This window comes from Fringilla coelebs, assembly GCF_963513975.1.
Source record: "Fringilla coelebs genome assembly, chromosome: 11".
NCBI lineage: Eukaryota > Metazoa > Chordata > Aves > Passeriformes > Fringillidae > Fringilla > Fringilla coelebs.
In genome coordinates this window covers 19,027,841-19,039,035 of record NC_140037.1, presented here as the reverse complement: position 1 = coordinate 19,039,035, position 11,195 = coordinate 19,027,841, and the positions used below count along the sequence as shown (strand labels likewise).

General features: G+C 49.5%; 1 protein-coding gene across 2 annotated transcripts in view; it reads right to left on the bottom strand.

The window, feature by feature from the left end:
• Window positions 1–6: 6 nt before the first annotated feature.
• EDA (ectodysplasin A) overlaps window positions 7–11,195 on the bottom strand; it is a 60,205-nt gene continuing 49,016 nt past the window's right edge. The window contains exons 3-8 of one of the 2 annotated variants that reach the window (XM_084212989.1): window positions 8,360–8,389; window positions 5,141–5,320; window positions 4,298–4,332; window positions 4,144–4,195; window positions 1,753–1,877; window positions 7–385 (exon numbers count right to left, since the gene is read on the bottom strand). In XM_084212989.1, coding sequence (XP_084069115.1) covers window positions 221–385; window positions 1,753–1,877; window positions 4,144–4,195; window positions 4,298–4,332; window positions 5,141–5,320; window positions 8,360–8,389 — 587 coding nt within the window. In that variant the 3' untranslated portion in view covers window positions 7–220. Of the gene's footprint in view, window positions 386–1,746; window positions 1,878–4,143; window positions 4,196–4,297; window positions 4,333–5,140; window positions 5,321–8,359; window positions 8,390–11,195 lie in introns of both variants that reach the window. The other variant, XM_084212990.1, reaches the window with a different exon arrangement.

The window sequence follows — 11,195 nt, the reverse complement described above, 5'->3', positions numbered from 1 at the left end:
TAGGAATAAATAGCTCTGGATCAGTTTCCTTTATGGCCGGATTACAGAACCCCTGAAATACTGATACGCTTTATGAACAGCAGCACTGGGCAGTTCCGTGGGCGTCCCTTGGCCACGCCAAGTTTCCTCTCTAGGACGCGGGTGCATCTCCCAGGCGGATGGCCCCAAAGAAAGTCGTGTGCTTGCTCATGTTGATGGAGATGTCAGCGTGGGACCATCTTCACAGCAATCTTCTGCTGGCCTTGAGCAGGCACACCCCGGCCGTGTAGCAGGTTGTTGAAGTTGGTCCTTGCCGGTCCTCGATGCTCCGAGTGCACTGCAGAAAGGGCTTCTCGTCCACCACCACCTCGTAGCTGGCAAAATCGGTGAAGTTGATGTAGTAGACCTGATGTGGAGCAGGGAGGAGAAAGGTGTTAGGGAGGGGGCTGGGGCGTGGGGAGCAAGTGCAGCGTCCTGGGGGTGTGTGCAGCCCCTCCTGGCCCAAACACCTGCACTCACAGGTGACTTGTGCGAGGCAGGGAGAGCCCCAAACCAACCAGGAACCTCTTTTATTCCGCTTCAGACTGACCCAAGCATGCAGAAACCCCTGAATCTATGTGCCTAAGGCTGAGCTACCATCCTGCTTATTCCAGGGAAGTGACACACCTGCAGAGAGCCATGCAGGACCCCCTGCGTGCTACAACAGCTTCTCACCCCACACACAGACACACACACTCGACTGAAGGCCTCTTGCACTTACCTGGCCAGTCCTGCTTCCTGGCGCCAGGAGCCTCCTTTAGTGGTGACATCAGAACTGCCCTAAGGTGGCCTGGGAGCTGCCTCCTGGGTAACTGGACTCGGTGCTTGCACAGGCACGAGCTATTACAGGGAAAAGGCTTTCCCAACCTCCACAGCTTGGAAGGAAATCACCTCACAGTGCTTCTACTCATTGAACTCCCTGACTTCTTCCAAGGCCCTGTGACTCTACTTGTCCTCACTTACCCCTCTCCCACACTCTGATTCCAAAGAGCTGCAGGAGGAAGACCTGTCCGAGGAGAAGTCAGTCTCAGGGAGCTGCTTCTTCCCAAGAAAGGAAATCCAGCCCTTTTGGAGGCAGGAGCTGCCTGAACACTGAATCCCTTTTTTTTCCTTGATGGACCACAAATAATGAGTGGCCCAACACTGTGGCCAAAAATCCGCATCAAGCACTTGGGAAACAATTATACTTTGGCCCATGTGGAGTTATATTTTCTGTCCCCATCCAAACTGGACACGTGTCACCAATTCCATGGAAGAGCACCTGACATCCATGGCCCACTTTGTCCCAGAGCTGGTTCTGAGGAGGAGCTACAACGGAGCAGGGGGAGGCAAACCGAGTCACCTGGGCTGGAATCTGGCCAGACCACCTGGGCTGGGAGTCTTGTGCTTCCAGAGTGACACAGCTCCAAAATAACCACAAACGACCAGTGTTCGGGTCTTTTAAAGCACTGAGCCCAGCGTCCTGCCTGCAGGGAGGTTTGGAAGGGTCGGGACGTGGATAAGTGGAGGGATAACCCGGGACTGGCGGGTGCGGGGTGTGCTTTCAGTGACTAATCTCTGGCGGGCGGTGTCCTGGCGGTGACAGGGGTGTGACACTCCTCCCCACACCCCTCCTGAGCCGAACACAAGCTGCTGGCATTCGGCTGTTGTCTGGAGCCCTCTCGTGGTTCATGCAAGGCTTCCACCGGAACACAAGAATAGGAGGAGTTAGCCTAGGACCGTACTCACTTCTACCTGACTATAGATGAAGTATGTGCCGTCCACCAGTACCTCCAGCTCCCCACTGCGGGCATGCAGCTTAAACACCTTGGGGTTCAGAGTGATGCGAGACCAGTCATTGAGGACTCCACCTGAAAGATCTCAGTATGAGAAAACGGCGGTCACTCAGTACCCGTCAGGAGGAAAAGCGCAGGAGCAACACAAACACAGTCACAGCACCACGGGGAGCAGGGAATTCACAGGGGGATCCCAGGATTACCCACCAGGGAATTCGAGCAGGGACTCCTCTCTAGCTCTGGGCACACCATGGGGTCACCTGTGCTTCCAGCCCTCTGTGTTCTCCACCTCAAAACCCAGCAGAGGGCCAGCTGTGCTCTGCTCATCCCAAGGCTGCACACGGACCTGCCTCCTCCTGACCCTGCAGCTGAGCTTGTTTGATCCCTATTCCCTACTGTGTCCATGGGAATGACCACCAGAGAACCATCATGGAATGGTTTGGATGGGAGGGGACCTTAAAACCCATCCCATCGCACTCCCTGCCATGGGCAGGGACACCTTCCACTAGCCCAGGTTGCCCCAAGCCTGTCCAACCTGGCCTTGGACAGACACTTCCAGGGATGGGGCAGCCACAGCTGCTCTGGGCACCCTGTGCCAGGGCCTCCCCACCCTCACAGGGAAGGATTTCTTCCCAATCTCCCATCTAAATCTATCTTCCTTCAGCTTAAAGACATTCCTTTTTGTCCTGTCACTCCAGGCTCTTGTCCAAAATCCTTCTCCAGCTCTCTTGGAGTCCCTTTAGGCACTGGAAGGGGCTCCCTGGACCTTTCTCTTCTCCAGACAAATGGAGGCCAGCTTTGGGTCACATGATTGATTTTAATTCTGGTGTTCCTTGACTTCACCATTCCTGGCTTTGTAATTGGGATAATTATAACAAAACCATTGTCTTTACAACTCCTAAGGTTTTTAAAAGCCAGAATAACAACAAATTTGGAAATTGCATCATATCTCACAACACAGTAATCCCTAACTGGGGTCCCTCAATACAGGGATTTATGGATCCACCACCCAGTCCTTTGGGATTACTGGGATAACCTAGGAACAGACTTTGCTACAAGTCCCAAACAGCCAATCTCTGTAGGTGCCTCAGTTTATCAAATCCCACTCTTTTCCTCCCAGTCTCCATCTACCTCTCTCCCTGCTGGATGGGCCTTTTACTTAATAGTTGGACTCGATGATCCTTGTGGGCTCCTTCCAACACAGAATATTCTGTGCATCAGCTGGAGCTCGCCAGGCTGGCAGCTGGACAGCATTCCTGGCTCCCAGCTCTGGATTGTTCCTGAGCAGCAGGGAAGGACACTCACAGGGCATTCCCGCTCTTAGAGAGCAGCGTTCCCTCTGGAAACCCTCAGCATCCCCAGTAATGAAGGGATAATTGCTTTCTGAACGTAAGCAAACAGCAGCTTTTCCCTCACATTGTTCCTGGGAACGGGCGGTTTCCTTTTAATTCTGGGGAGCTGCAAGCACAAATCCCTGTCCATGAGAAATTCCAGCTGCCACTGCTCACAGGGAAAGCTGCCTTCCCACAGAAGCAGTGGCCAGCCCTCCCCATCCCACATGTGAGGCAGGAATTCATGGACAGGGATCCTGCAGCCCCTTCCGGCTGTCCCTCCCAGCCTGGGATTGGGGTAAGGATGGATGGACCCTGGGGAGCTGCACGTGGGGACTCAGGGAGGGGACAAGCCAGCTCCTCTCCAGCACAGCCAGAGCAGGGAGGCAGGAGGTGATGAATGAGCCCCAGCTGTTGGCAGGGACAGCAGGAACTTGAGCAGAATTTGGATGGGGATCTGGGAAGGAGGAGGAGGAGAGCAAGGAACTGCCTGTGGATGGGAAGTGGCTCGGCAGGATCTGGGATTAAAGGCTGTTGGTGGGGACAGAGGTGCTCAGGGGATCCCAGGAAGAGCTGGTGGCTGGACAACACCTCTGTGTCCTCTCACCACTGGGTCTTCCCTGCCTTAAATTTCTGGGAATCTGGAGGAAAATGGGCAAATGGGGAAGAGACAGGACAAGGATCCACTGAGGGCTTAAAATAAGAATGGGGGAAAAAAAGGCCTGGTCATGGAGGGGCTGGGGAGGCACAAGATGTACCTGGAGGTCAGGGAGAGGGAGATTCAGTGGGACAGAATTACTGGGGTGTGCAGGGCAGGGATAATCTGGGAGATGATAAACAGGAGCTCAGGGGAAATGGAGGTGGAGACTCCACACAAGACTCTTCTTGGGGAGTCTGGGCAGGGGTATTTGAGGGCAGAGACATCTTGGAGCTGTGTCATGGGATGGACTGGGATCCAGAAACTCTAGGGGTGCAGGAGGGGCCCTTCCTAGTACCCACAATTATCAAGAGATGCTTACCATTCTTCACTTGGATTGCTGAGCCTTGGCCTTGGAGATGGACCACAGCTGGCTGCAAGGGAGAGCACAGGGATCGAGGATTAATGGGAGGCACCAAGCCAGTCCACAGAAATGCCCCCCAAAGCTGGGTTTTTCCATGGAAAGATCAACCCACCTGGATGTCTCTGGAGCTGGCCTTGTCTGTGGCACCTGCAAAAAGCAATTCCACATCATTGAGGAGGAAGGTTGAGTAAAAAAACCCATAAATAAAACTTATTTTTTTCCCAAAATAACCCTTAAACCCCCTTATAAACTTTTTACCCCAAAATAACACTGTAGCCCCACATAAATCACTTTTATTACTCCATAATAACCACTAAACCTCTGTTTTAACAGAAGGAGGGATATGGGGTGCAGGTAATATTAAAATATATAAACCATACATATTAAATATTTAAAAATATTAAAAAACACATAAGGAAGAAAAAGACCCATCCTACATTTCCCTAGTTTGTTCCTGGCATTTCTGTCCAGCCATTTCTGAAATTTCTGTCAAAATTCTTTATTATTCAACAGCTCTCCACTAGAAGGTCAAATTGCACAACCCATTCCCTGATCCACAGCAGGAATAAAACCTCTTGGCTGCCAAGATGCCAAGTTTCCCTCTGCAGGTCATCCTTTCCATCTCCCTGCCCTGGGAGCCAAATCCTAATTAGGGAGGAGATGCCCGTGGCAGCACAGCACAGAGCCGAGGGGCTCCTGCTGCTCGCGGCCATTCAGAGCCATGGAATCTCAGAATCCCTGAAATCCAACGTGGTTTGGGTTTGGAAGGAACCTTAAAGCCCATGAGTTCCACCCCTGCCATGGCAGGGACCCCTTCCATAGGTTGCTCCAAGCCTTGTCCCCAGGACACCCCAGTCCCGCTCCAGGCCCTGGTGGCACGGCAGTGGGACGCTCTGGTGCCATCTCCGGCATTCCCGCTGCCCAGCCCGGAGCAGAGGCAGGGATGGATCCTCACCTGAGGGGCCCTGCAGGCCGGGGGGTCCCTGCGGGCCCGGCGGGCCGGGGGGGCCGGGCGGGCCCATGACGGTGGTGCCTGGAATCCCGGGGATGCCGGGAATGCCGGGGGGACCCTGCGGCCCGGGAGGCCCCGGTGGCCCTTGGGGACCGTTGGGCCCGGGAGGACCAGCCTTTTTACCTGGAAAACACAAGGACAGGCGTCACCTGGGGCTGCAGGAAAAGGGAGGCTGGGGATGGATCACTCCTGGCTCAGGACAGCCGAGGTGGGTGGCTCCACACCACGAGGACAACACTGCCAGCAGGGCAGGACCAGGTGCCCACCCTGCAGGCTCCTTCCTGTTGGGAATGACACCAAAACAAGGCACGGGGACTCTCCAGGGCCTCTCAAGGGATGGAGGCTCAGGGGGGCTCTTCCCACGGCTCTGGTCACAGCTCCGGTCACTCTGCTCTCGGCATGGGGTCAGTCCTCAAGTCTCAAGCCCTGGGGCTGATCACATCCTATGGACCTGGGATGATCTCTGGATGCAGTCAGGATGCTCCCACAGCACCTTCCAAGGCACCCAGCCGTGGCTGGGCTGTTCTGGTCCACACCAATCACTCTGCAGTTACTGTGTTTGCTGGGTTTTGATGGAAAACAGGGATAATCTTTCCTACCTGTCACACAGGATTAGAACTGGGAGATGATCCCCATGGCTCGGTCTCCTCCAGAGGGCAGTTCAGAGCTGAGCTCCAGCTCTTCCCCAGCAATGCTGGAGGAGCCCCTGTGCTGCTTGTACCTCAAAATAATTCAATATTTTGGGCTTTGGATGGAGGGAGGGTCTTGGGAAGGAATAACCCCATCCAGGGGATGGAAACACAAGGGAATTGTTACAATCACAGATCCCAGACTGGTTTGGGTTTGAAGGGACCTTAAAGCCCATCCAGTTCCACCTCTTATCATGGGCATGGACACTTTCCACCATCCCAGGTTTCTCCAAGCCCTGTCCAATCTGACCTTGGACACTTCCAGGGATCCAGGGGCTGCCACAGTTTCCCTGGACAACTTGTCCCAGTATTTTACCAGCTTAGTGTTAAAAATTTTCTTCCCTACCATGATCCTCAAACACCTCACATGTCCCAAGGAAGAGAAATGCCATAACCACATCAGGAATGACTCCTACATACAAGGAGTAGGATGAAACAAACTCTCCAGGGAAAGCCTGGTCCCTGCTCTCCTGATTTTCCACGTTCCTGACAAAAATTATGTTCTTTTGATGTAGTTTTTAAAATGCCACTTTGGAACAGCTTTTCTGCCAAGGAACATAAACAGAGCAAAATCTCTTCAATTGCTGCCACAAGGTCCCCAGTAGGACAGAATTAAATTCATATTTTAGATGACAGCAGCAGTTGGGATATGAAATTATAGTTGTTGGAATAGTTTCTGAGTACATTTATGTACTTGTTTCTTTATTAATATCCATCCTTGTAATGGACAGAAGCGTGAGGAAAAATCCATCTGTTTTAGCACAGGATTGGGAATCTCGGGATGGCCACTAGCCAGGAGCAAGGGCACAAGGATATCAGGGTGGGACAACTGTGGGCATAATTTAAATGTGTAGAAAATGGAGTTAAAGTAAGCAGGGGTGAGTAAAGCCACACTGGTATCCAACAAAAAGTGGGAAAAGGCTTCAAGGAACAAATCTCCACAGCAATATTTCTCTCCAAATCAGCATCCATAGCTTCCCACCTGAGCTGGCCACAATCCAGACCTCCTCTAATCGAGTACTTCTCTTCAGGATGATGCCCTGCTTTGGAAATGATCACCTTGAACCACACCCGTTTTCCCAACACCAAACTCCTCCACTGACATCCCTCCAATCCAGGAAGGATTGCAGACAGGGAGTTGGGAATACTTCTGCTGTCACTCCAGGCTTCCCTTCCCAAGAGGGATGCACATCACAGCTGGTTTAACTCATCTGCCTCCGAAATCTGCTCTGCTACTCAGGGAGCTGCTGTTTGAGCAGCGACACAATGCTCATCCCAGCCACACGTTTCTGTGCCTTTCCCTCCTTCAAGGCATTTCAACCACCTCTCTGCATTAACAAACCTCACAAGACAAAAGAGATTCTGTTTATTATCTGATAGCTCCCTTATCAGGTCTCCAAGGAGGGTCCCAGCACCCAAATCCCAGCCTGCTAAGTCTCCCATGTCCGTACCCACGGGCCCTGAAACTCAGAGCAGGCAGAAGCAGGGAGTTCTCCATAATCCTCACTCATCAAACAATGAACTGGAACTCCAAAAAGAATTAAATGTGACACTACCATAAAATTAAGCTACTTTATACAGCTGTATGCAATCCAGCTCCATGAGATCCCCCTGCCCCTCTGGAATTGCTCCGGAGGCTGCAGCCATCAGTTGTTATTTGTGGGGCTGATTGAACACGGGCTGAGCTTTGTTAGGACAAACTTCTCCAACATAAAATTTCACACTGCTTCTCAGAGTAAATACAAATGAAGTTGCTAAGTGTGGCCTGTTTCCACCTCTCAGCTGTGGCTCTGGAGTTTGCATCCAAAGGTTAAAGCCATTTGATGTGCTACTGCAGCAGTACAGACACGGAAAATGCGACTGCTCGGATCCTTAGACTCGCTCAAACTCCTGGAAGTAAATGTGGGACCCTACATGTAGGATCCTAAGTGTGGGACCCTAAGTGTTCCCAGCAGTCCTACAGAAACAACGATGGCATCAGGAACCCCCCAAATAGGGCTGCCTGAATAACCCAAATCTCAACAATCTACTGCAAACTGCCTGAGGAACATCATGAAATCCACAAAACCTTGAGGGCTGAGCAACACTCAGAAGGGGCTCATAAAATAATAATTTGGAGACTAAAACAAGGAAAAGCAGAATGCAAAGTGTGTTCATGCTGAGTTTGGTGTGTCTGAAGGAGAATCCAAGCTACAAGTTGGCAGGATTGGGATGAAAGCCAAGGCTGGCAAACAGCAACAGCTCCTGGTATTTGGTATTGACTCAACTCAACTCTTCAATTGGAGAGTCTTCAGGATTACTTTTGTACAACATAATTTATTTTTTTCAGTGTTTAAGGAAGTTTTAAGGGGTGCTTATGGCTGTTATTTCAGCCTTTCCTGGAGAGGGAAGTTGCCATCGGTTTCTCCTTTGTGTCGGCCAAAGAGAATTCACAAAGCACAGAAAGGAAAATTCAGTTATAACTCAAACTTACCCTTTTTCTTGTTTTTCACTGAACTTGGACCTACAAAGGGGGAAAAAGAAAGAAAATTAGTGAAATTCAGTGATCATTTCATCAGAGAAAATCCCCATTGCCATTTTATTTTCCAAGTGGACAATGGATGTATTTGTGGCCCATGCAGCAGCAGAGGAATGGTCTCAGCTGAGAGCAGTAACCCAAATTTCAGAGCATCACAGAATGATTGGAGTTGGAAAGGACCTTTAAAGATCATCTGGTCCAGCCCCCTGCCGACTCCTTGTGAGCCAAGTTGTTTAAAAATAAGAATAAAACACTAAAAAACCACAAAAGCAAAGAATTATTCTGAACTGGCTGTTTGAAACAATGGGAACCCAAAGCTCCCGAGCACGGAGAGAAAATATTTACAGTTAAGCTGAGAAATGACAGGACTTTTTGAGCAGAGGCTGAAGTGTGAAATGTGTTCCACTGCTTCCCCAAGAATTCATCATGTATGGGAATTAACTGCAAAAATCCCCAAATACTCCCTTGCTATTCATCAGGGAAATCCCTCTAAAACCTGGGGTTTAGCACAGCAATGACTGAAATCACCTTTAACTGAAATAAAATTATAACCAACTGAAAGTAATGAGATTGCTTTGAGTCTGAGGGGGTGGGGAAAGGTAAATTCCCAACAAAAAAGCCACTTCCCCATGGATAGGTAGAAGAAAGACACGAAAAGGACCAGAGAAATTACCCATCAACCTTACTAATGCCTTTCCAACAGGAATATTGATTTTCCCAAATTGTGCTGTTGGGTCATGGGAAAATGATGGTATTATCTATAAAAGGAATTATCTGTAAAAGACATTATCTATAAATGGGAGATAATATAATTTATATAATTTAAGGGAGAAATTCCTCCCTGTGAGGGTCTGGCATAGGTTGCCCAGGGAAGCTGTGGCTGCCCTAAACCTTGATGTGTCCAAGGCCAGGCTGGACAGGGCTTGGAGCAACCTGGAATAGTGGAAGGTGGCCCTGCCCATGGGGATGAATGAGCTTTAAGGTCCTTCCATCTAAATGATAAGTTCTGCTAATTCACTATTTTAAATAATATTTTTATACTATTTTTCAATATTATTCACAGGTTGGACAACATATGAATTACTAACAATGCCATCCCAGTATACTACTAGGAAGCCACACCAAACTGCAAAACATTTTAGGCTGGACAACCAGGCTCCTGATTCTGCACTTCTGAGCCCCACCAGTCCTCATTGTAGCCACCAGCCACTGAACAACATTAGAAGAGGGGAAAAAAAATCCCATTTAAAGATCCCAGCCCATCCCAGCGAGACGCGAGCGGCTGTGCCTCGGCAGCCCTCGGAGTCACGAGAGTTTATTTCATGTTCCATAGATCCCACCATTAGCACCAGAACCAGAGTGAAAGTACAAATAACTGTGGCCAGCCAGACACATTTGGGCTGGCTGGATCCAATTAGCTTCAAAGATGACTGGGAGGAATGAGAACCACATGGGATGTCAATGTTCGCAGTCTATATTACAACACACGCATCTGTTCCAGGCACGACAGAGAGAGATGTTATGGATCTGCAAGTGGAGCTTTCGACAGACACAAAAGTATTCCTGACACGAGGGGGGAAAAAAAACCCCTCAGGATTATTAAGCTTGGGAGCTTCTGAGTCTCTCTGGGGTTTGCATCTGTTCGCCTCCCGAGAGCAGGGGGGGGATTGTTTAATTGGAGCACAGAGCTGAAGCTTCTGATACAGCAGAATTTCCCTTGGTTCTGCTCAAAATGGGAAGTTCATGAGCTACTGCTCCATTTAGGCTAAAATGGTAATAAATTACTGGGTCAAAGCTGAGGGCCACCAAAATTTCAGATCAATATTCCTCTCAGGTGCTGAGGTGTTGAAGTGTAAGGCTTGAAAACTTGGCTTGATGAACGTTGTCCCAATATTGATGTGCAGAGGAGAAAAATGATAATTAAAAAATCCTTTCTGCCAGGGTTTTCAGAGATCACAACCCAATATTTAAACATTAAACTTGTTAAAATATTTTAAAATACTTTAAAAAATATTTAAGCTTGTTAAATGCAGTGGTTGTAAGACCCAGATAATATCATTATAACATGATGGATACCATCCCCTGGAAGTGTCCAAGGCCAGGTTGTTTGGGGCTTGGAGGAACCTGAGATAGGGGAAGGTGTCCCTGTCAATGGCAGGGCAATGAGGTGAGTGTTAAGGTCCTTCCCACCCAAACCAGTCTGGGGTTCCATGATATATCTGATCCACTGGTTACCTCTTAATTGATGGTTAAATAACTACAAGTTATGCAAGCTATTTATTTACTGTAGTTTTATGCAGGCCTTGATTCCAAGGATGGCTAAGAGAAAACTGTTTTTTTCCACTCCAAGATATGGATCACAGGTGTATTCACTCTGTTCCTTCACTGTCCAGGAGTATAAAAAAACAAATTACAGGATACCTTCTGCTGCTCCAGAGTCTACAGACCTGCCACCTTCATGGAGCAGGAAACTCGTTTGACTTGAAGAACTTTTGACTGATCCACATCTCCCACAGCTGATTTCAGGGACTTTGCCATGCTGCAGTTGAGGATTTATTCCAGCCCCAACAGGATCTGAGAGGAATCCAACCTCTCAGCTGTTCCCTGGCACCTCTTTTCCCCTCTTTATAATGTGCACCTTTCTGAGTGCACCTTTCTGCTCCTCATGAATCCCTTTCCTTATCCATCAGGAATGTCCCAGAGATCCAAGTGGTTCCAGCTGCCAGGATTGAATGTGACAGCCACCCATGCACAATTATTCCTCCTGACTTCTGTCCTTCCCACTAATCCC